Source organism: Acanthopagrus latus, chromosome 17 (genome assembly GCF_904848185.1).
Source record: "Acanthopagrus latus isolate v.2019 chromosome 17, fAcaLat1.1, whole genome shotgun sequence".
In the NCBI taxonomy this organism is placed as follows: Eukaryota; Metazoa; Chordata; class Actinopteri; order Spariformes; family Sparidae; genus Acanthopagrus; species Acanthopagrus latus.
In genome coordinates, this window is record NC_051055.1 from 28079432 (window position 1) to 28105261 (window position 25830).

A 25830-nucleotide genomic window follows, 5' to 3' on the forward strand; every position below is an offset into this window, starting at 1 on the left:
TGGGAATCATAACTGTCAGTACAACATTTTGTGACTTCTGATTTTGATAAGAAGTGGAAACTCTGACCTTGTTTAGAGATTTAGTTTTAAAAGAGGTGGCTAGAAATTGCCATCACAAGTCCAGGAGGCCAAGATGATGTTTTCAAATTACTTGATTTATAAGAGCAACAGTTCAAAATCTCAAGAAATTCAGTTTACTGTAATTAACAAGATGGAAAAAAAACACAAATCCTCATATTTGAAAAGCAAATGTTTGAGATTTCAGCTTGAAAAAACAACTATCGAAAGATAAACTGTCTGTCGACTGAATAATCATTTTAGCGCTCGACCACTCATACATTTCCTTCTGATGGGACATAAAACAAAAGGATTCCCATGAATAACTGTTCTCATACGTTCACATTCGTGTTTGTTTTCCTGATAAAAGAGCTCAAATGACTTCAGCTGCTCATTGAAGAACCATATTTATGGGCTGGTGGCTCGGTGACCAGTGGGGATCAGGAGGGAGAGCCGGGAGCAGAGACGATAATGGTGACGTTTAAAGCCATTAACACACACACATGCACAGAGAATCACACAGCGAATGCATCATACGGTAAATTCTGTGCATAAAACCATCGACCATGAAGCGTTTTCTCTTCTTAGATATCAAACAGATGCACCAGTGAGACATTAAACATTACAGAGGTCACAGAGCGCGTTTCACACAGTTCATGTTTCTCTTTGGCTGCAACGCTCAGATATTTTTGATGTTTCGCATCAATACGACAGACCTCTCTCTCTCTCTCTCTCTCTCTCTCTCTCTCTCTCTCTCAGTCTGGAGAAATGTGCACGGCTGGACAGAATTTCTCAGTGATTCATTATTTCCATGTAATGGCTGCGTCTGGCAGCCGAGCGTGAGAGTTTCATCTTGAATGAAAAGGGTCTCCCACCACTTCACTCCGGCTCTGAGGCTCGAGCGCTGCAGCGCCAATAAATTACATGACATCAAAAAAAAAAAAAAAAAAGGGCCATAAAGGAGGCATAAATTACATCCCTTCAGAAAATTGTGACTATTACGACTGTTTTCACTAATAGTGCACTAAAAGATGGAAGGCGTTCCAAATCCATTCATTCCCTCTCAAGATTGTTGGGATTGTAAAAATGATACTCGCAGTCACTTTAAAGGCGGACAGAGTGGTCATGCTTCTGTTTGGAATATTTCATAAAATCTCATTATTTTTTATTGAACGCAGGTTTCACTGCAGCTCTGAGTCTACAAAGGCTCGACTTAGCAGACGGATTAGTATTGGCACGGGGAGAAAGATAACTTTACAGACTTTCTTCAGTCACATTAGCTTTTTAACTGCTCAGCAACGGTGAATGAAGCAGTAAATTCATACACAGCTACATGTTGACTGATTATACATTATATTTACGTATTTAATCAAGGTGACATACTGTAGATGTTACACAGTACATCTCATGTTTGTAGATTAGCGTCCTCATCAGTGAAACGACCACGTAAGTTGATTGTGAATGCAGTTCATCGCGACCCATTACTGATGTTTGTTGTGAGGCTGTCACCTCTAGTGGCCGTTGTGATAATTACAGCAGCAAAGAAGGAAGTCAGGTGAGCATAAAGCGCAGTTACGTCCACATGGAGAGGAGGCCGGTGAGGACGGCCGGGTTAAAGAAACTCAGGACTGTGTAACCAAACCCAAAAAAGCTAAATTGCTGGACACAGTTATCAATTCCCAGAGTCAGATCCAGCCCACCAGAACAGACTGAACTGTGGGCCAGTTCTGGTCTATAAGGTTTCACTCAGGGCTTCTGCGATCTAGGAAACTCCAACATTTAGATCATGGTATGTGTCCTGTTTCAGTGTTTCAACATCAACTGGTCAACAGCCTGTGTTTAGATAATATTTACCTCTGTGTGGATCCAGAACTGGTACAGAAGGTTTAACTGTATGTGAACAGCGAAGATGGCAGGAGGTGCAACCAGAGCCAGGGGCATGTAGAAGATCTGAGGAGGAGACAAATGAGAAATGTTTTCTACTCAAAGTCCTCTTGTATCAACATATCACGTAATGTAAGAACACATCGAGCCATTTTATGTGCAGCTGATCTTAAAAAAGCAGATTTGAAAATCAAACTACATCCTGTGTACACGTGCTGTGGTTGAGCTCAGGTTGAACCTCGCTGTGTGAATTCTCAGGATTAGAAATGATTAGAGCTCCTGACTCAAACAAAATGGGGGCTGAAGTTTTTTAGTTTTTTTTTTTAGCAAACATTGCTCGAGGAGGAGTAAACAGAGGGAATCGTTGGGGACTATTTTTAGCTCCAGACTTGGCGCTCTACTGAGTGTGTCGGCGTTATGTGGGTCAAAATACAGTGTGTGTGTGTGTTCATGGTGATAGAGGAACGTGTGACCCGGCGGCTCATCGATGAGCTTTTAGTAGTTTTGGTAAAAAATGGAGCGTTAAACACAAATCAGCCTTTTGTTATATGGATGATAACTAGTCATTGAGAGTCATTAATCATTCCAAGTAACACATGAGTTTTGTTGACATTCTAATTGTCCAGAGGATTTGAAGCAAACTTAAAATGTTGTGAACAATTTCTTCAAAAAAAGGAATATTTGACGACAAGGCGATGAACCAAAAACACATCCAGCTGTCCTACAGAACACGGACATTCCTGAGCAGCCATTTCTCCGACTGCTTTTACTTTATAATCTTAGTAAGTATAGACGCAACTGACAACCAAGTTCCTTCAGCTTCCTTAACGTCCGTGTTGTAGCTGCAGTTAGGTAAACTTAAATACTCCCCGAAAAATAAGAAAAAGATGAAAAACCAAAAAGTTGTTTTGCCATCTGCGAGGGAAGGTGGGAATTAACCTGCAAATGGGAATCTTAAGGGAATCTCTGAGAAGACACTGATTGTGGGGATGACTTCTTCTTCTTGTTCTTCTTCTGCTTCTTGTGCTTCTTCAGATGTTCACGCAAGTTTTCTACATCAGAACTTTTTTGGAAAAATGTGTTTTCATCTCCCATTTAAGTGCGTTAACCATCTCAAATGAGCCGAAAAACTTCAAACTTGTTATTGGGGAGCCTTTTTTTTTTTCAAATTATGTTGTTTCAATCAACCTTCTAATGCACAAAATGCTCAAAACAATATGTTGATGGAAAAACAGCGACGTAAAGAGAGAATAATATCTTACCCATGAGGTGAACTGCTGGGTGAGGGACTGTCTGAGGGCCGTGGTGAGGTTGTAGTACTCTGAACTGTGGTGGACCTGGTGAGCAGCCCAGAGGACGGACACCTCTGGAGGAGATTACAAAGACAAAGATCCGACATTAAACGGGAGCCCGACGGTCCAAATGTCACACGAGAGTTATCACTACTATCCTCCCGCTCATTAATGTGTTACAGCTGTGTCACGGCCTCGAACCCTCGCACACATTCAGCCGCCTTCATATCACCGCAAGTGATTTATCTCAAAAAAATCAGCCCTGCTCCTTCCCCAGATGAGTAACTGGACACTTTCACCCCCAGAAGGAGTCACTGCGCTCCTGGCCAGCCGCGATGAAAAGCCGAGGCCTGAGCGTAGCAGGCCGTTGGGGGTGTGTGGGGGGAGGTTTTTGGGCTATTATGACGGCGGGGGTATTCGGCTGCAGCTGGTTAGCTTCCAGCCTGATGTCCCAGTGCTCCAGTTTACATTCCTCTGCTGTGTTGTGATACTTGCTACATTAATATCTGTGTTACACTTCATTTTAACATCCAAAGGGAACATGCTTGTTAAGTTTCACTGGATCTCCGGGCCGTTTTCCGGACCACCCCGTCTGGTCTGTGCTTTTTGGCACCTCTCGTCCACTCTGGCTTCTGCAGCCGCTCATGAGAGAACAGTAACCTTCAAATATTGCAGAACCACAAAGGCTCATATAGACTATGTATAGCAATGTATTTGTTGTAATAAAAGAAGCCCAGGTTATTAGATGAGGTTTAAGGTTTATGAGGCAGCCTTGATGCGTGACAGGATTTGTGATTAAGGGACTCATTATCGAAAAATTAAACTTAAATAGAAAGAGATATTAAGAACGAAAGGAGAATGTGGTCACGTGTGGGCGGTTCAGAAGCTGAAATGTCGTGGTCAGGATCACACTTTACATGTTTGAATGTGTGTGTCCCTGCGAACAGCCTTATTTAAAGTCGATGACGATCGCAAATCTATTTTACCGACATGTTAACGGACACGCAGCGGCAGCTACAGGTGTGGTCAAGGTGTGACCACCAGTGAGAGAGGTGACTGTTTGAAAACAAAAATGGCGGCTCCTCCATAGGTAAGCTTAGCAACTTTAGCGTCAGCTTTAATAGAACAGGAGAGTATTTCTTTGTCTCTCGATTGACTTTAGACAGCGATCATCCAATCACCTGTCAAGTACTTTTTGAAGAAGTGTGCCTCTTTTCAAAAAAACGTCCATCACCCATCTTTCCAAACGCCTTCCTCGATGGACGTCGGGGTAAAGACGCTGGAGAGATGTCAGTACAGTATACATGAAGCTACAGCCAGCAGCTGGTTAGCTTAGCTTAGCACAAAGACTTAAAACAGGGGGAAACAGCTAGCCTCTCTCTGCCCAAGAGTAATGAAAACACAATACATCTAGTTTGTTTAATCAGAACAAAAACCCAGGAGTAAAAACAATAATGTAATATTTTACAGGGGTTATGTGGCTGAATATTTTGGGTCCAGTACCGTCCAACCAGTGAAAACTGTGAGCTGTTTTTTTCCTGTTCTGAGCAACTTAAGCAACAAGATATAACGTCTTAACCAGTGAGCTCATTTTGTCACCTTTGGACCTCAGACACAGTGTAATAAAACATCAACAGAGCCGCCCTGACATGAATCATCAGTTAGCGGATCTTCAGCCTCGGGTATGTCACATAGATTTAGATAGAAGAACAAGATACCAGATGGAACGATGGCGGCAATTCAAGCCAATGACAATTGCTCATCTAGCGCACACGCCAAAAACGTTATCTGGCTTCCTTGTTAACTTCCTGAAGAAGACTTTGAATCGAGTGATTGATACCGTAAACTCATTAGTAAAGTGTTTACTGCGGTAATAAATCGAGTGAGAAGTGGGGTCATTTTTTTCATAAGCTTACATACAATGACTACTTTTTCAAACCAGAGAAAGAAAGCAAGTCGAGACACATTGCTAAGCTAAGCTAACTGGATGTAGCTTCATATTTACATAGGAGCGGTATCTACAGCCCCATTTATGTTCCAAACCATTTCTCAAAACTATTCCTTTATTTACATTCCTTTAAAGTTGTGAACTTTTTTTACAGAGTAACAGTGGTCAAGCACATAAATCCAGGTGTGCGTACTCACCTACACACACACACACACACACACACACACACAGCTTTGCCCAGTGTGGGATTTACTCCTTTCTATTTTGAGAACATCATTCATTCAAACTCTCTTTAATAAACTTGTGAATTGTATCAAGGCGAGCAGTCGTAAAAACCCCGAAGGGTCGCGAGTCGGCTGCACCTGAACAAACACGCGGCAGAGAGCTGAAGGTGTGTGCGGCGCGAGCAGAGGAGCACCGCGATCTGTCCCGACTCACATCCAATCACTGAAGCTGAGGTGGAATTCCTCAAGAGTTTGAGGTCAAACGTTTGGTTTGGGAGGAGGGAACGCTGAGGAGAAAACTACCGCTCCAGAGCAATACTCCACACCTCGCTCATTCAACAGGGTTATTGCTGGATTTCGGCAGGTGTGAGGGAATAAATGTCACGGGGAATGTTTTTGGAAGCGTCACACACAGTGTTAAATGGTGGATTTTGGACTGAGTCAAAATGGAAGCAACAGGGTTAGATTTTATTTCAAACTTTATTTGTCCTTTCAATGTGATGGACAGTCTGCAGACAAGGCATGAGTGTGAGGGGAGGGAGAGGGAAAAGAAAAAGAAAAGAAAAAAGAAAAGCGTGTACAGCAGTCAAGCGCAGGAATTATGACGTTTCCTCCTCCCTGCACCGCGGGGGATTCAGAGATGAACTGTCCTGCTAAGAGACATATTGAGAGGATAATCCAGCCTTTGTTTAATTCCAGCAACCTTTCGCTTTTTTTTCCCCTCCTCGCTGGAATCGTGCTTGGCAGGGTCCAGGACCAAGGGCGGCTAAGATTGATGCTCGTTGTCACTGATAGGAAGTAGGAACCGCTAGGCTTCACTGCAAGCCCATGTCCTCATCTCTCCGACTCGGCGGGACGCCGCATAGTTTGGCAGGGCCTATTCAGGAGGGAAGCCCCGTTAATGGTGAGAACCAATGCCACAGAGCCCGCGTTCCCAGCAAGAGCAGAGAAACGCTGAGGACGGCGCTTCCATCTGGCCTCCAGCGAGCCTTCGACTCACGCTTCCTCAGGAATAATAGGGACGAGTGCTCGCTAATCAGCTGGCAGACAGTTATTACAGCTTTCTCACTATAAAAGTGACAACGCCGATCGTTTAGTCAAACCTTCTACAACACCGTGTTTATGTTTATCTAATAAGAACCTCTAGTGGCCGTCTGAATTATGACCGTAGAGTTCTGGAGCACGAATAGCAAAAAACTTTCAAAGAAGAGGTCCGGACACAGATTGTTTCTGGCATCCGATTTCCTACAAATTCACCTTTTTTGTGCCTTAACTTGAATAAATTTTAACCACAACCAGGGCTGAGGTTGAAGCGTTGTGACAGTATATAGTTTTAGACAATTATTATCATATTAGTATCAGTTACAATGACCCTTGGTGGGATAAAATTAGACAGGGGTTTTTAGCGTTAATACTTCGTTATAAGTTCACAAAATATTATTTCCTGACTGACATGAAACTTGATACAAACGCTGAATATAAAAGACGGATCAGAAAGCGGCACTCACCGACCTCGGATGACAAACGACCCGTTCATTGCCTATTTAGAGTGAATTGTTGCTTATATGACACCCCCCCTCCCCCCCAAAAAAAATACTGGCCGCCACGCTTTCATTAAAACCATGCAACGGGACACCTCAAACACACGCTGCCACTGTAAACAGTGTGCAGCCCTGTCGGAGTGGCACAGTGCGCTCTGGGCACGGCGTCTCTGGAGAGGAGGAGCGCCAGCAGCAGTCAGTGTTTCATTAAGAGCTGAAGTGGCCTCGCTAAAGTGTAGGAACTGTGGAGTGATGGGTGGATTAATGGAAATAATTCAACAGACATGAGCAGAGAAGAATGAGCTGTCTGTATGTTAAACGTTGGCTAACAGCTAGCTCAACCTCTGCGTTGCTAAAACTTCCTTTCACGTTGTTACCGTCTTCCTCTTTCTTGTCAACGTGTGCACGTCTGATTCATCTTCAAGTTCGATGACGACACTTTCACTGACGCTAGTTTGGAAAAGACAAAGACATCAGCAAAGCAACTCAATCCATGAAACAGTCAGCGCAGAAAAAATTGCTGTGTTTCTTAAGACATTACAGTTGAGGCTGAATATGACAACAGGAACATGTTTGCCGACTTGACACGTCTCCAGAACGCAAATCAACCACCACTTGTCTACCCGGAAAACATTACTTAAATCAAACAGCACTATTTTTCCTCCAGACGGAGTGTTACAGCCACTGTTTCTAGGAAGAAATGCAACAGCTGACCTTTTTAAAAGTCATTTTTTCCTTTTACCTTCACTGGTCTTGAACGGAGGCAAACATCGAAAAGACAAATAATCTAAAAATATCTGCATGATCACATGTCGCTCGGGTAATTTCCTGCACCAAGTGAAATCCAGTACAAGCATGATAATACACTTTCCATTGTACATTGCCTTCTGCAACACCAAATCTGTGCAACGAACACTAAGTAAAATAAGCCCAACCAGACTGTGAGAAGAGGCCTGGCAGCGGGGTGACGTCATCCTACAATTTCGCCGCTGAATTATATCGAGACACGTAATCAAGGCCTATAAGTCATAATCAGTCATGTTACGTGACTGAGTTACACTTTAACAGAGTCTGTTTACGTCCAGCTCAGCCCTGTCAGGAGCCGTGCTTATATAACCGGAGTCGTATAAACGTCCTATTGAGCTCCATAAATTCAGCTCCGGTCGAAGCCTGCAGTTAAGTGCCAATAATTACCAAACTGTACCTGATAATGCCGCGATAAAAAAGAAAGCACGACGGATGAAAAAAAGAACAATAATCAGCGTTGAGGGAGGACATAATCGACTCTCTTTAACCACCAAACAACCTTGTGAAATGCTTTTTTAGAGTCACATCAATCAGCTGCCTGATCATCACCCTCAGCGACAAACTGCTGGCGTGAAAACGCGCACGGCCCCTCTGAGTGGTGGGCCGCCCTGTCAATCACGGGGGTAATGGCCTGTGAACAGCCCTCCAGTGTTTGGATTGGAGGGCTCTTGGATGGGGTGCCAACCCAAACAGCGAGCGTCGGACTCGGCAGGGACAGTCGGCCAACTCCCTCAATGCCTGCTGCCATACTTCATGCTGTCCACACAGCTCAGTCACACACACTAAACTAAACACACTAACGCTGGTCAGGCCCACTTACAGCTCTCTCAGACTGGGTGTAAAGAAAAAAAAACTTGAGGTAGAAAAGAGAAGGGCGAGGTAAAATGGCTTTTGTAGTACATTTCAGTTAAGATTCTGTAAAGTTGTTTTTGTGCAGTAATCAGTGAGGTTCGGTCCCCCGGAAACACTCCACTGTGACGAAATTTAGAGAGTGTTTATTGACGAGAGATTAGGACCCGCCTCAGAGTGCAGGATGAGTCATCAACAAATTTAAAGTTTTTGCAGTAAGTTGCACAAAATTACCTTTTTTTTGCCATTATTTTGTCTGGTGCTGGTGCATAGGTTAAAAAAGGAACAAAACAAGTGATAACTTTTAAAGATTGATTCTGGCTTCACTTTAAGCTAAAGTCATAAATGTGTAAAAAAAAAAAAAAAAAAAAATGGTGGAGACAGTGTAGTAGATAGTGGTGAAGTGTTATTGCGGTTGTGGTGGGAACTACAAGCATCCACGTTTTAAGTAATCCACATGTGAGGCATTACCTCTCATGATCATCCTTCATAGTCACACTTCATCCCTCCGATGGGTGGAGGTTTGCGCTCGGCAGCGTCGATCTCCTCGTCCGTCAGCGCTGTTGACAGAGGGAAGTCTGTCCGTGCAGCGAGGGGAGCGCACGAGGGCAGCAGACAGCCGGACCGCGGCCTCTGCTGAGCTCAGCGACCCGCTCGATGATCATAACACACTTTTCTTTTCCACACTTTGCGTACAGGCCCTGTGGACGATTTCCCTTTGTGATGTCGGGGTTCAATCACACCCGTCTCTCTCTCTCTCTCTCTCTTTCGTCGCAGCAGACAGAGAGTGAGAGCACGCTGACCTATAGATCACTGTTGATGTTATCGCTGCCTCCCATGAGGCCTTTCACTCCTGCTGCCGCGAGCGAGACCCCCACATCCTGACCAAACCAGACCCACAGAACCAGCAAAACCAAGAGGGGGCCCTGGATTCTTTTGTGGGCCCTGCAACCTGCGCCGGGGCCAGGAACTCGCCGTCACGGTGAAGATTTATGGAGCCTGGGGGCAGGTTAGCCCCTCCACCGCCTCCGCCCTGCCACACAGCCAGGAGGAGCTCCCCTTTAAACAATAACATCCACATCGGCCGCGTCTCCTCGGGGACGGAGGACAGCGGAGGAGTGCTGAGCACATCTGTTTGTCTTAACAACTGCTGCTGTCTGCAAGGCCGAGGGGGCGGGAGGGGTGTGGACACACCGGCACACAGATACAGAGGATGTAGCAAGGTGGGAAAAAAAAAACAGAAAAAGGTCTGCTGACTCCAGGGAGCGGACGGGAATCTCAAACATGAACCTGATCAGCAGAACTGAAGCTGATGAACTCTTTCGTGCATCAGATTTGAGCTGGCTGAATAAAATCCAACCTCAAACATCATCAGCGACCGTGAAACCGATTTTTCTCCGGATAACCATGAAGCGATCGGTTTACACTCAGGATCAATGCCTCACTCCCCTGATTCAACAGGAAATGCAGCACATTTAGGAAGTAATTAAACTTTTTCTCTGAGCTATAAGCGTAACACAGAGCAGCAGCAGCAGCAGGCGATGTGGTGAGACGACTGCACAGTAACTCCATTACCTCACATATAATCAGAGTACAGACAGCTGACTGTCTGATTAATGGCTGCAGCTCGGCTGGCATGCCTGGATATAGATGTTGCCCAAGAGCAGAGCGGCTATTAGTGGCGCTCCCGATACGAGGTTAGAATAAACAAAATCAACAAGCCTGTCAACAACACGGCCGCATCCGAACCACGTCGGCCTTCCACTCACCCAGAAGGCATCTGGGCCCAGACGGGTTCAGAATTAGATTGTAGGTTTGGAACATATATAGTCTGTCTGAGGGTGAAAGAGGAGCAGAGGGGAGAGCAGCTGACCAGGTCACCAGGTTATTGACCCTCCGTGTTTATAACGAGTGGATTCAGAAGCTGTTAATACATAAACCGCTGGAGAGGATCACGTATTACTTCAGAGGCTGAAGGAGGCACTGCTTCTACAACATTTAAAAGGGAAATAAACTGTCAGAATGTAAATACAACAGACGTTTAAGAAGGAAGGACGCAGTACAACTACAGCGACAGTATATTTAGAGGCAGCTGTGGCCCAGGAGGTAAAGTGGGTCGCCCAGTTACCGGGAGGTTGCTGGTTCGAAGCTGGCCTGCTGTGTTGTAAAGCGCTCTGAGCGGTCTGTAGACTGGAAATGAGCTATAGAAATGCCATATATTGATTCAGGGACGTGCGTCTGTGATAAGAGTTCAAGTAAATATTGATTTCAGGAGATAAAAAGCTACATGTGTGCACAAGGGTCATTCATGTTTGACATCCAACATCCAAACCAAATCAATCACAACCCACAAACAGCTTCTCTCTCCAGTTCACTGCTTACTGACTTTGTTACGTTAAAAGAGAGTTTGACTACGACTCATTTCTTCAACTCGTCCATTTTACTTTTCACTCCCGCCCTCCACCTGAAGACAACCCATCAGTTATTGATCAAACACTTATAATGTTGCTAGATGGTGTTCGGAGGGAGTTAAAGCCTATTACAACTTCTCTATCAGCGTTGTGGTGTTACGTTATTTAAGAGCATAAAGTGACAGAGCTGACGTATCTCAGGTGAGGCTGAGGAGTAAAGGCCTTCGTACACAGACTCCATACAACCTCATGTTATGTGGATCATGTTTACACACTGAGCTCCCTCATCAGCCGCTGAGACTCTCTTGCTATCGTCTTGTTTTCAGGAGAAGTGTGACGACCACAAACTCATCTTCACTGCCTGACGACTCCATTTGGTCTCGTACTGCAAACTTTCGCAATGAAGAGTAAAATACACGCATCAGACTGCAACACAGCCACAACCCTCATCCAGACCTGCAGGCTGCAGACGAGGCGGCTCACTTTCCTTTTTCAATCTGCTGCTATCTTCAGGAATCGCAGCATCTGGCGAGAGCCGTGCCAAGGAAGTAATATATCCCCGGTCAAGATGGCATCAGACGGCCTTTCAAACTACTTTCCACTTAATTATCTTCTTGCCGTCCTTTCATGTGGAAGTCATGAGAGCACAACTATGAAAAAACAGCCATAAAACTGCTCAAACTGCAAATGATACTTGACGCTGAGGCTAATAAGGGCTCGTATTTCCCAGCAGAGATGTCACTTCTGCCTCTTTTTGCAGATTTTCTATTGTAATCTTTCCCTTGTTATGCAATATTAAGATTTACAGCTCGCATGTCTTGACACAATGGGATTATCGATGCCGTTTTCAGGCGAAAAAAAAAAAACGGCAAGATTGTAAATCTGCTCTAAGATATGGGCGCAATAAAACGCGACAGGCCCTCCTAAAGCAGCATTACATGACAATTTGACACTCATTAAACTGCTGAAAAATACTTTCTAACCGCGTCCTACATCTGTCGAATTCCTCAGTGCTTCATTACAGGCATCGTCCGTCCCACACGTTGGAGTATTTTGGTTGGACCTTGCCGTGGAAAGAGCCTCAGGTCAGCGTCTGGTCGACCGAGATGACCTCGGCTGACCAGAGTGAGGACTGCGGACCGTGCCGGCTCTGTCCTGCGGTCGGTGAGGACTTTGGTAACAAGGGGAAAAGCTTATATCCTGAGCGAGCACCGCGGGCGCTCAGCACCAGACAATTATCTGTGACCCTGCAATGTTCCATAATAACAACCTCAACAGGCTGAAAGAAGAGGAAATGAAAGTAAAGTGGAAAGTTTTTTTTTGTTTTTTTTTTAGACGCAGAAATGATTCTGCAGTTCAAAAAAAAAAAAAAAAGAATTCCAACCAAATGAAGCGAGCAGATACGTGATCCTTCAGACGTCACTCCTTCAGCATCGTCAGACAATGAGGGCAACGACGGGAACACACACATCATTAAAAACCTCTTTCATGTTTCACTGAGTATGACTCAGCAGACGTATTACCACTGCGATTCTTGAAAATAAGGTCTCACACACACACACACACACACACACACACACACACACACACGGGTCGTCAACCCCAGAGTCTGGCGTTTGTTTACGTCATCATTCAGGCCCAAACACCGGAGGATTACTTGGTATTTTTCACGAGCTGAACCACTCGTACTGAGGTATCGGTTAAGTTTTATTCTGTCATTAAACGACCTCAGTGTAACAGAGTTTTCCACATGTTCGCTGAGAAATCGAGCAAACAGAAAGTTAAAGCATTAGCAGTACAAAACAAAACACTCTGACATGATTCATTTGTACTCCAGCTCATACAGCCACACAAAACACAGTTGTTTTGAACTAAATCATGGTGAGTCTGTGAAGGCAGGAAGCTTCTGAACATCACCTGTCTGTCATTATTCAAGCAGCCAGTTCTTTCACTTCCTATTTGTGATCGCTTCAGAAAGCAACTTCCATGCAGACCAAAGTAAATTTATCTTAAAGGAGACTTATTCTGCTCATGCTAAGGATCATCACAGTTTTATTTTGGGATTTCTACTAGAACAGGTTTACATGCTTTAATGCTCAGAAACACATCAGGTTCCTCATCCTGTCTGAAACACTCTGTTTCAGCTCCTGTCTCTTTAAGACCCCTCCTCCAGAACACCGAAGTCTACTCTGATTGGTCAGTTCACACCCAAGCAGCCCATTCATAAGTGCCGAACTAGCAGCTAGGCATAAATTATGCAAATGTAGGACATGGTGATGTAGTGTGATGTCACAAAGTCACTACTTTAAAGTGAGGCTACTGACGAGACGTTTCAGGTGACAAAAAAAAACAACAGATCATTTAATTTTAACCATAAACTTGTTGATTTTTATTCCTTTTTTAATTTGAATACTTTCTTTACTTCTCCATGACAGTAAACTGATAATATCTGAGGTCAGAGGATTCACTGTACAGTTTCTAAAGCCCACTGAGGAGATGTGATTGGGATTTCGGCCTATATAAATAAAACTGACCTGCCTTGACTTGCCTGTGAAGGGCACACAGCAGCAGTATTGATTTTTGTTATGCCAGTGCCCCACTACCACAGTGATACCTTCACTGTCCTTTGGTCTTTTTACATAAACTCACGTAAACACCCCATAAAAACTGAGAAATCTGAAATCTCCTGCAGAAGTCTTGCTTGTTTGTCACTAAAGAAGACTGTAAGTTTGCTGCTTACCTTTAGTTTAACCTTTATATTACTGTACTGTAATTATTTATTTATGGCTTCAGAGTGCCTGCTTCCTGCTTCCTGAGGCAAAGAGCTCAGTCACCTCAAAATCATGTCGGGCAGCTCTTGGCCAGCCGCAGCCGTCGGTTTTAAAAACACAGCTTCTGTTTAGTCAGATTCTAACCGATCCGACACAGCGGCAGTGGACTTTTATCCAGAGGTATGTGGACCAGACGGCGGGCAGCTTGATGCGCCACTGACACAAATAAACATCAGCGCTGGCCACAAATAAATACCTCTGTTCCGGTGTGCCGTGTGGCAGCCGAGCATCTGGCACGTGCATCAGCGAGCCAACACACATGGAAAGATTGTGGAGCCACTGCAGAAACACTGCGTCCGGGATATATGTGTTTTTGTTTTTTTTTTATTTCTGGTTTTTATAGTGATGCTGCAGGACGTTTGCTGCCTCAGAGCCACGACTATATGCAGCTTGCTGCCGCGAGAGCTCAGGGTTAAGACCACAGCCCTCTGGAGACCTCGGCCTCTCACATCTGCACGACTCTGAACCAGCTGGATGTAACTCAGAAATAATTGCTTCCTCCACGACGTCCAGGAAAGCATGATGTGTGTTGCTATCTTCACGACTCCTCCCTGCAGGGATGGCAACTAAATCAACATTTTACACCCATTTATCAGCAACTGGCTTTGTAGTTTTTGGGCTTTTTTGCTTGTGTTATCTCGAGGGATGCTTGAAAGAGAAACGGGGAGAGATCGTTCATCTGGTGCTGGCTGGCAGTCGAGTTCGTGTTATCTAATATTTACTATATCCAACGCTGAGAACACAAACACAACACTTGATGCTCCACAATCCTCATCTTCAGCATGAGCAAAAACTCACAGAGTGCATATCTGAAGCACTGATGAGATGGAAGCAGCTTATTTAACCACATTTTCAATAAAGTATAACAGTTTGAAACATGCTGAGTGTGTGTGTGACGAGCGGAGAGGAGGATTATCCTGCAGCCATAGTCTGAAAAGGTTCTAAATGGTATTTTAATACTTTTTTTTTCCAGAGGCCACAATTCAAATCCACTTAATCTAAATCTGTTTAAACACCACGAATCCAAGCTGACCACAGCCACTTCTTTCTCTTTAAGCCCACTGAGCGGCCGGCGTTTCCCACTGGAATGATTTAAGGTGAGTGCCTCTGTGAAAACAGCTTCTTCTGAACAAGCTGCGTTCACTATCACATCAGAGGACGTGTTCGCAAGTCATCCGCAGGGCAGAAAACACAGATGAGCAGCAAAACTACTGCCAGCAAAACAAGAATTGTGTGAAAATATTCCAGTAAAACTAATCCAGCCACATCCTTGTTTCTGGGCTGTGTGGACGGTGTGAGTTCTGGTACCGTGAGCGAAGCGATGGACCCAGTAGTAGCAGAAGTCCACTCCCAGGAAGGTGAACCACCAGGTCCAGGCCGAGTCCCAGGGCAGCTCCACCAGGCGGAACCGGTCCCACACATACATGTAAGCAGACAGCTCGCAGCCTCTCATCACCAGCCTGAGGGACGGACAGAGATCCGCGTCAGATCACAGCTCATTCGTTTCAATTCACTCGTTCATCTGCCTCCAAATGTAAATCTCTTTTCTAGAGTCAGACATTTAAAGAAACTACATATAAAAGGAAATCTTAAAACACCAACTTCTACTACTTCATACAACCAAGATGCCAAAAAGTTGAAGAAAAGATGAAGAACAACAACAACAACAAGGAGGACAGAGGAAGAATAAGATGAAGAAGAAGAACAAATACAACAACAACAAAAACACGAAGAAGAAGAGGAACAACAACAACAACAAATAGAAGAAGAACAAGAAGAAGAAGAAGAAGGAAAGGTGGAGGAGGAGAATAATATGCAATGTACAACGTGATGAAACTGGTACTCTGCATTTAACCCGTCCTGAGGGAGCAGCGGGCCGCTACAGAACCGAACCAGTACCTTGTTCATGTCCTGACTGGAGACTCGATCTAACCTGCATGTTGTGATGGTGGTTGAACTTCGCTGCCCCCAACAGAACAGAGCAACATTTCACTGTTTCTGATCTACATGGACCATGTGGGTGCCATTATGTTTCATTAAAGACAGGAAAAGAAGCCATGACATTGACAGAAAAACGTCTGATAGAAACCTAAAATAAAGCAGAACCATATTTTCACGTCTTTATTAAATCAAACAGTCTGAGCTGCCTGAACACCGAACACTCACGTGGGGAGTCTGGAGATCATCCCAGCAGAGATGGAGGTGATACCGTCACTGATGGTGACCACTGAGGCTCCCGTCTTCAGCATGCCCACCACCAGCTCCACCACCATCAGCCCCACAAAGAAAGGAGTGGCCTGCACACACACACACACACACACACAGAATCATGATTCAGCACTGTTACAAACTGTGAAAACACGACAGTTTCAAGTCCACTGTTGCTGTTAGCCGTTGTGTCGAGCTTGAATATTTGTCTTGGCCGACGAGCTGAAAGCTTGCAGGACTTTCATGTCTGCTGATCCGTGGTGTTTGTTTCAGCGAGCGCGGCTGGAGCGACGGCTCTAAAGCTACAAGTGTACTGGCAGGTCGGAGATCACAAACATTTGTCTGCTCTGGAGGTACAAATGATCTCACTGGCTGAAATAAACATCAGCACTTTAGGAAAAAAAAAAAACCCCACATGCTTTCATTTTTTAGGGTTGTCAGGTGGAAGCCAAGCTAAATAAAACAAGGAATTAGAGATCTTAATTTGAATGTATATTGTTCATGATGTTCATTGATAATGTAGGAAACATTAAGCTAGTTAGCCTGAGTAGCCATAACGACATGTAGCTAGCAGGTCAGGTGAGCTACAGTGAATTCTGATGTTCGTTGGCGTCCAACATGAGCTCTGTCATGTGAGTTACGCGGTTGCAGAGAATGAATGGATGCATTCATGTGCCGTGAAAATTGAGATGAAAGGAACTTAGAGCTCGTCCTGAACGTCCTGCTCGTCAGTGAAGCCTCTTCTGACGTAAGACCAGTGGCGGTTCTAGACCAGTTTTAATCGGTTTTCTGTTAGAGGGGAAAAAAGACAAATGGCTCATTCAGACACGGGATGAATGAGACTGAAAACCTTGTTTAGAACTTGGGCTGTAAACAAAGGGGGGTCCATGATCATATGCAATCTTGTGACTGTTACAGTTGTGTGTATTGTTTTGTATTATTACAAAGGATGAGGACAGACCGCCTCTCTTCAGTCGTCATCTGTGTGCTGCTGAGGTGTGACAATAAAGAACTTCGAGAAAAGAAAAACTGTGTCAAACTTGATATTTTGACCAACTCTCATCTGCACTCGACAAGCGACTGATGTTTAGTTGCCACGACACCAGCTAGCAGACCATCTCACAATAATTAAGTCAAAAAAGGTAATTAAAGATTACATTTTCTCAATCTATGTCTTAATAAGAATACCTATAATACTAATACTAACAATAATAACATGATGGCCTGAACATAAACTGTGGTTCAGCCTCATGAAAACATTTAATATAATGGATAAACTATCCGCAAGTTGCTTCAGAATTTTTTGTGATTAAAACTGACACCTAAACTTGCTAAATTCTTAAAATGAAAAGCTGAAAAGTGTAAAAACCTGCAGCAGGTGCAGCTCTCGCTGGTCCACAGTACACAGGACCAGTAAACGCAATGTTTTTAAAGGACTAATCCAAAGAAAATAAATAAAAACTCTACTCTCACACTCTGCCACTAGCCAAGAAAAGTTGTATTTCATTGTCACTGTATCATAATAATTATATCATATCTGAATAAAAATTTGATTTCATGCCTTCAAATGCTGCATAAACGTTTCCCCACTGTATTGAAACCAGTGTTGAATATCTATTTTACAAGGTATTGAATCAAAGTTTGAAATATCGCATCATCATGAGTGCTGAGTGTATTTTCAGGTTGCTACAAGGTGCAACTGTCAGTTTTAACTTGCTGCACACGCAACAGTATTTATGCAGGTTTGTTTCTCTGACCTTTACTCACATAGAAGGACAATTTCTAACACAGTTGCTCATCTGGTTCAACCAGGAACGCTTCATGTCCGTCCAAGCTTTGGAGGCATTTCAACTACATCTGTAGAAAATGGACAGGACTTCTGTTACTCTAACTTGTTGCACTTTGAACATTTAAAGGTGCAATTAACGCGTTTTTGGGGCTCCATTTTAAACCGAATACTACAGAAAGGAAGAAATCAAAACTGTTGTTTTTTTTTATGTGTGTATAAAAGTTTGACCTCCAATCCGACACCACAGCAGCAGAAAAGTTTTCCACTCTGTTATTTGATATAAGTCAGTGAGTAAAGTTAAGAAATTCCTCTTCATCATAAATATTTGCTTCAGTTTTTTTTTGTTTGTTTTTTTCCGTGCTACCAAGTTGAAACACATGCTGCTGCAATCTGGCTGACAAATGTGTGATCCAAGCAAGACAAACAAACACGGGATGTTTTTGCTTGTAATTAGCAGCTTCTTTTGCACAGGATGCCACACGATCCTCTTTTCTTTGTCTTAAACAACAGAGAAAAATGACAACATCCTACTTCCCGAACATCGGCGAAGAATGGACTGCATTTAGTAACTCGCTATGACTAAATAAATGGTGAACGCCAGCCAAACAGTCAGTGACAGGCCTCAAATCTAACTGTGCTGGAAACATGTAATAACCTCTTAATGGGTCTGTCAAACATGGAAGCAATTAGCGAGGGACGTAGTTAGCAAACAGGGTCACGACTGCGACTTTGGCGGCGTGTCAGACCTGCTGGTTAGTTTTAGCTTGAAGGCGCTTCAGTGACCAAGTGACTGCAGCCGAAAGTGGGACACATGGACCCGCCAAGAGCGAGGAATGAAGGGCGTGACGAGCCCGCAGAGGAGCACATCTGCAGGTGGGAAGAGGGGGGGAAGTGTGTGTGTGTGTGTGTGTGTGTGTGTGCATATCCACATGTGAACGCTTCCACTTTAGCATGCAGGTGTGTGATGTGAGTGTGTGTGAAGCCAGAGCGCCACCAGGGACCTGCGATCACACGCAACGCTCCAACATCTGGCAGCAGACTGCAGAGCTGCAGCTAACAAATGGGCTCGCAGCGCCGGCAAGACCTCCTCCGAACCCCTCTGAGAGGGAGATTATCATCCTGGACGCCGGCCTGAAGCCTCCCCTTCTTTATTCTCTCCTGTCTAGCAGATAGTTTTACCTCCGCAGCCCGACGCTCTTGACAGCTCGGGACAGAATTATTCATTCAGCAGGGCATGTTGATTCTCATGCTGCGCAAAAAAAAGAAAAGAAGAAGAAGGCGAGGGGAAAAAGCTCGTCCTCTGTTTGGGTTTTGGCTTTTTCATCACTGTCTCCAATTTTTTTTTCCTTATTTCAATCCCTTTAGTTTAGTCTGGTGATATATGTTTTTAAAAGGACAAGTTCACCCAAAAATGTAAGTGCATTTCTGGAGCCTCTCAGCAAAGTAGGGTTGCAGCATTCTCCTAAACAACAGAAGAAGATGGAGATTACTTTTAAAATAATGATAAAAAAAAGCCAAATTCTTAACATTAGCTGCTCAGCTAAAAGTGTTAGCATGCACCCTGTCTAAAGTAGCTTGACTGAGCGTTGAGGGCGTAAAAAACATCTTTTCAGATCAATTTGGGATCTCAGGGATCAGAAACTTACATCAGATGACCTGTGTGGAGCCATCGAAAGGCTTTTAGTTTAGTTTTTACAACTGTAAAAGCATAAAAAGAGCCACAAGGTTGTAACAAGGTGAGCTCTGTCTGTCGTCAGCGGTCAGTGACAGGTGAGTGATTTTAACAGGTACAGAAGTGATGTAGTGAACGCAGCTCAAACCATAATGTTTACTACTAAACCAAACCAAGTCTCTGTCCTGCCAAACACAAACCAGGTGTGTTTTTTTTTGTTTTTTTTATTAACCTTAACAAAGTAGATTTTTAGGAAAATGTCATCAAACTGCCGGAGTATAAACGAAGTGTCGCTACATGTGTCACTGTGGGGAAACGCTGAATGTTTCTAGGATATGCAGAGAATCAACCTCTTTAGTTTCAACCTAAATGTTTCCTGCAGAAGCTCCATTTTGAAAAGACATCACTGACACTCCAGTGTTAGTGTGCCCACTTCATTAAAAAAAAAACGTGCGTGCTTGGGCTTTTGGCATATGAGTTTAAAATCAAACTTTTAGTGTAAATAAGGTCTTAAATGTGGGATCTCGGAGCTTCCAGAGACCGAGCTGCATCTCTGTGTTGCTCTGAAGCTCAACAAATGTTTTGTGGACTATGAAACGTCATCTGACTTTCCATCAACATGAGAGTGAGATTTAGTTTTCTGGTGAACTGCTCCTTTACGTCTCTTCACTGAAAACTTCCTTTTCCTGTGGGTTTTTTTTTTTTTTTGTATCTTCTTGCAAATAAACAAAAATCAAACTACAAAAAGCCTTTTCCTCTCCTCTCCAGCATTCTTTCTCATCCTGCGAGGTCTGTTTGTTGTGGCATCTAATAATATTATTGTATTTTCATCTGAATCCGTCATTTCAGGGAACATTAACATTTGTGGACCAGATGTCTGCATTTTCCCAAACAAGCCCTTTTTTTTTTTTTTCCTTTATAAGGTCACAGATGACTGATGTTGGCTGAAAACATGCCGGGCTTACAATACACTTTTATCACCGCTGTCTGAGGAAAATATATCGTGTTTGCGTTTTACGTCACCGAATGAGCTGAGAAGAAGAAGAAGAACCTGGAAACAAACCCGCAGAGCCGTAATTCCAAACAAGTCCAAAATTAGAAGACTGTGTTTTGTTTTTTTTCTAATTAATTTGGCCTGTTGGGATCAGAGAACAACAAGTTGTGCAGAATAATTAATGACACATCACAAACTGTAAACACACACACACACACACACACACACACACACATCATGCCTATCGCCATCGAGCCCTGCAGCTATAACAAATGTGTTTAATCACAGTTGGTAGTGGATTATAAGGACTCCTGCTGTGGAGGGTAATTGTTCTCCTCCCCTGATGTGCCCCATAAAAGACCTCATAACAAACACGCGCCGTTAAAAACCTGCACCAGACATTCGCCGCCATAAAGACCCGACTGAGACGCTGTAAACTGACAGTAAGACAGCAGAAGAAAACCCCAAACTTTTATTTATTTATTTTTTATATATAAAAAGGTGCATTACGTAGAAGTCTGACAATTGGATCTGACACCAGTCGGGAGTCTGAATCTGACCCCAGACGACAGGAGACAGACTTCAGCTGTGGCTGTTAAAACGCACCTCACCACTGAAGGATTCGCAGCCTCAGTTTTACCGTTTTCTGACTGATTTGTAAATGTTTTATTAGCGCGTGACGTAATGAGACTGTGTGTGACTGAGCTGTCCTGCTGTGGATATATTGGATTGTTCTTTTTTAGGGCCTTAAAATAAAATTTCACATCTTCTTGAGCTTTTTTGTTCTACTTTTTGTGAGAAAAGTTGATTTTTTTTAAATCTCTGTCTCAACTCCCGACGCATCGGGGTGACAGCGGACTATTGGCACTTTCACAAAACATCAACACTGTGAGATCTTTGATAATTAATCATCAGTAATGTTGATATAATGACTAAAGACAAGTATTAGAAGAAGGTAATCCGCCTGGTGAAGACAGAAATTATATCACTTCACTGTCACGTCATCATAAAACAGCACCGCCATCGAAGCTGACGCACAGTCTCACATCAGAACTATAAAGTACTGACACGTCGCCCCACCCTGAACACATCAGCCGCACCGTCACTGACTCAGATTAATTTCATTATATACCAACATTTTGTTTGGCTTGATTACATATTGACACTGAGACACTGTCCTTTGAGAGGTGAGATGCTGATGAGTGCACTGTCGGATAATTTGTTGACATTTCTTCTTCTGTTGTGGTTTTAGGAGCGAACCTCCCTCAGCCGTCTCTGCTTCGAGCTTCTCCGGTGTGAGTTTTAGCTGCTTTTCTCTTTACGTAATCGTAAACTCAATGTATTTGGGTTTTGGGCAGCTGGTCAGACAAAACAAGTAATCGGAGACGTTCCACTCAGGTTCTGGGAAACTTTCTTTTTTTCTGACAATTCAAAGACCAGAACTGGTAACTATTTAACCAATCACCAATCAGTTAGTTCATCTACAGAGTCAATTTCTCCAATGACTGATTCGTTTTGACTGTAAAATGTCAGAAAACGTGCTAAAGATTTGAATTTAAATGGCTTTTGTTTGTGCAAAAATCCAAAGATGTTCAGCTGGACGTCACATATGACAAACAAAAGACACGATCTTCAACACCTGAGCTGCTCAGATTAGAGCTGGACCAGTTTTTCCAGGTTTGCTGGACGTTACGCAAACTTATCTAACCTCTTTCCCCTCGACTCAAAGTGTTTCAGATATGAAGTGTTTATCTTTATCAAGTGTTCATAGATAACGAGATAATCATCTAGCACGTCCATATATTATGATCTTATTTTGAATTAATCTGCAGAGACAGCAAAGGTCAGGCTGGTTGTTTTCAGGGCAGGGCGATGACTCAATACTATGAAGTGCCGGAAGTTAAAATTATGTGATTTCAGTAAAACACTCTCATTATAAACTTCTGTAAAAATCAGTAATAACAGTCTCCAGTATTTCTCTTAATATAAAACCGGTTAAATATGTTCACATCCATTCGACTGCAGCTTAAACAAGTTAATTCTCCACATGTTTTGTTTGAAAAATAGCAAGAGATAAAGCAACATTATGTAGAAATCAGCATGTCGCGCCTCTCCTCACAGTTTCTGAGTGCAACACCACTGTGGTAAACACAGATCAGATGTTTTGTTGAGGTGAAGGTGAAGGTGACCCGACTCGCTCTCTCATCTCACACCTCAACATGTTTCTGCAGCCGCTATTAAAAGTTACGTAACGCTGCTTTAAACCTGTAATATTACATATTATAATAACTGCAGCAGCTGAAGCTTGTTTTCATGTTAAACTTGTAAGCTGATAAGTTGTGTGTGTGTGTGTGTGTGTGTGTGTGTGTGTGTGTGTGTGTTCTGAGCTCTTCTTCCAGGTGACAGCAGAGCTCACCTGAGGGGAGCTTCACCTCTTACGCTTCATCATCATCATCGTCGCGTCTGTGTGAGGCTGCACCCACCTGCTGCACGTACGGAGGAACATCCTCCACCTTCTCAAACGATGACTCGTTCGGTGACAGCATGGAGAACATGGCCCGGAACCCTCTGGACACCGAGCCCAGCTCCATCGCTTCAGCCATCGACGCGCCGCGTGCTGCAGGTGAGCTCCTGTGTACCTGTGCAGGTGTCCGGCTCAAACTGAATCCTCTGCTCGCTGTGTGACCCGCTTGTTTTTTTGTTTTGACCCTGAGGGAACTTTAAGTGGGTCACTTATGAAACCCGGGACCGAGACGAGCAGAGGAGGGAAGTTCTGTCCTGCAGGGAACCGAGCCGGAGTGAACCCACCACAGCAGCAGGACCGGGTCACAGTGACGACTCACCTGAACGCACTCCTGCGTTTATCAGAGGGCGGGTTTACTTTGACCGCTCGCATTCACGAGGTCTCGCGTGCAGTGTCCCTGGATCTCGCGAGAGTTCGTTTTACAGCCTGTTGTTCAGCCCGCAGAGCCTCCTGACACCCGCAGTCAGGCCATCCGTCCGTTCATATGATCAATACTCACACAACATGATCAATATTCACACAACATGATCAATACCCACACAGTCAGCTCTGTGTGTGACGTTCACGTGCAGTTCAGAGGCGAGAGGCGCTCAGCAGGGCCGCAGCTAGGATTTAGAGTTGCAAGTTCCCCAGGCCCCGTGAACACACCACGGGATTTCTCATTTTACTCACCAAACATATCACTATTTTTTATTAATCAGCCTAAAATGATCAATATTTTAGTTGTATTTATTCCTTTATCTCACAATTTAAAGACTGAAAACCCTCTCAACACTGTTAGAAATACAATTTTGTTCAGAAAATATGATTTTAGTTGCTTAAAAGAGTCAAATCAGACACCAAACATGTCTGTTTTTAGTTATTAGCCTTAAATGTTCAATATTTATGCTTTAATTACTTTTTAACCCTTTATCCACCAATATGAAGATTAAAAAAGCCTTTCTACACTGCTAGAAATACAATTTTGTTCACAGAATGTGATTTTAGTTGATTAAAAGAGATCAGACATGTCTGTATTTGTATTCATTTGTTTAAAATGTTGAATATTTATGTTTTTTCCCAACCTAAACACTGAATGTTGTGTGTTTTTAGTTGCCTAGTGGCAAAATTCAAAGACAAAAGCTAGTTTTTTCTGTGCTCTCTGGCACAATAAGCAGACAGAACTCTGTGTTCATGATAGAGTCACAACGGTAACAACTTATTTGCCGCACAGCTCAGAAAATATCAGTTTCAAGCTATTAAACACCTATTACATTACTTTTATCAGGTACAATGTACGTTAACGGAATGAAAACAGAACACGTTTCTACGTTTTTATAGAATTTCTCCAAATGTCAAGTCCTGACAGACATGAAACTTGATATCCGAGAACAATAATATGGTAGAAAATACTGCAAATAAGCAAACAGACACGGTATGATAATCAGTAGCTTTCATACTGCAGTACACCTGAAAAATGCTGCGTCTCTAGTCCTTAATTACAGCCAGAGGTTTTAAAGGTTTGTCAGGTCAGATGAAGAAGAAAAGATGAGGAGGAAGAAGACAACAGAGAAAAAGGAAAGTACTAGTACTGATCCTGCAGAGGGGAAATTCTGGAAATATATGCAATATATGATTTAAGTCTCGCTAAAACATGACTGAAAAGACCCTGAGAATTTTCACTCCAGCTGTCAGTGAGGTGTTGTTTCAGCTTTAGCACCAGCAACTCACATTAATAATTAACAGCTCACCTACTGAGTGCAGACAAAGAGTCGGGGGTCCTTAGTCCTTCTGTCCGATGGTTGTTAATTAGTGGCCATTCGTGGAGATAGTGGGTGGAACACTGAACAGGTCAGGACCTTCAGATTAAACCTGTCTGAACATGAACATGGAGCCATGTGGTTGTAGATTAGCTGAAGCAGATACGAGGCCTGATGGTGGGATTCAAGGACAGTTTACAGGTGGAGGAAGTCACGGGTATGAAAGAAATGTCAGCTCAGTGGATTTACGATGGCACAGCCTGCTGGGACAATGATGACATCAACATAATGCTCACTTTTCGTCATGCTGATGGCGACGTTTCTACTTCATGTTTCAGCAGCTTCGCAGCAAAACAGTGTTGCAGCGTTTTTGAACACAACTGACATACAGGGGGATCGTTTTAAAAGCCTAAAATTGATATTAAAAGATGTCATGTTCAACCTTTTATAAGCCAAAGTCTTCACAGTTGCTCCGAAGCTAAAAGTGTTAGCGCTCATCCCATCTGGAGTCAATGCACAGGCTAGACTGCACGTCAAGGGTGTAAATAATGTCTGTTCAAATCAATTTAGGATCTCAGAGCTTCTGGAGACTTGGATTATGCCGGACGAGCCACGTCCTGTTTTTCATCCCCGTCTGCTTCAGTTGTTTAAATAAAATGCTGCGACACTGTTTCACTGTGAAGCTCCAGAAATGTTCTGTGGTCTTCAAAAACTTCATCCAGCTTTCCTTTGGCGATGAGTTGAGAGGATAATGAATTCATTTACCTCTAAAGCAGGACAGATGTCTCTATCATAACATGTGAAATTAAAGGCACATATTGAAGATTTAAGGATAAATGTGTTTGTTTCTGTTAGGCAAACAATAATCAGGAGTTGGGTTTTGGTTTGGTTGCTGCTGGTGAAGTTGGGAGACCATGTTTGGAGATGAGTTCGCTGCGTGTCACACATAGTTTTGACTTTGTACACAAGTTAGACTGTTAAGGCCGAGCAGAGAGCGTCCTCCATATATGCGGGTTTCTTTGGGGTGAAGGCAGGGGGAAAAAAAAAAAACCCTCCAAAC

The 25830-nt window shown here is 43.5% G+C and overlaps 1 protein-coding gene across 1 annotated transcript in view; it reads right to left on the reverse strand.

The window, feature by feature from the left end:
• The window catches only part of agmo (alkylglycerol monooxygenase), a 49319-nt gene extending 25939 nt beyond the window's left edge, over positions 1-23380 (reverse strand). The window contains exons 1-5 of the mRNA XM_037073236.1: positions 22991-23380; positions 16011-16141; positions 15153-15304; positions 3204-3307; positions 1912-2007 (exon numbers count right to left, since the gene is read on the reverse strand). Coding sequence (XP_036929131.1) covers positions 1912-2007; positions 3204-3307; positions 15153-15304; positions 16011-16141; positions 22991-23110 — 603 coding nt within the window. The 5' untranslated portion in view covers positions 23111-23380. The remainder of the gene's footprint in view (positions 1-1911; positions 2008-3203; positions 3308-15152; positions 15305-16010; positions 16142-22990) is intronic.
• Positions 23381-25830: the final 2450 nt, after the last annotated feature.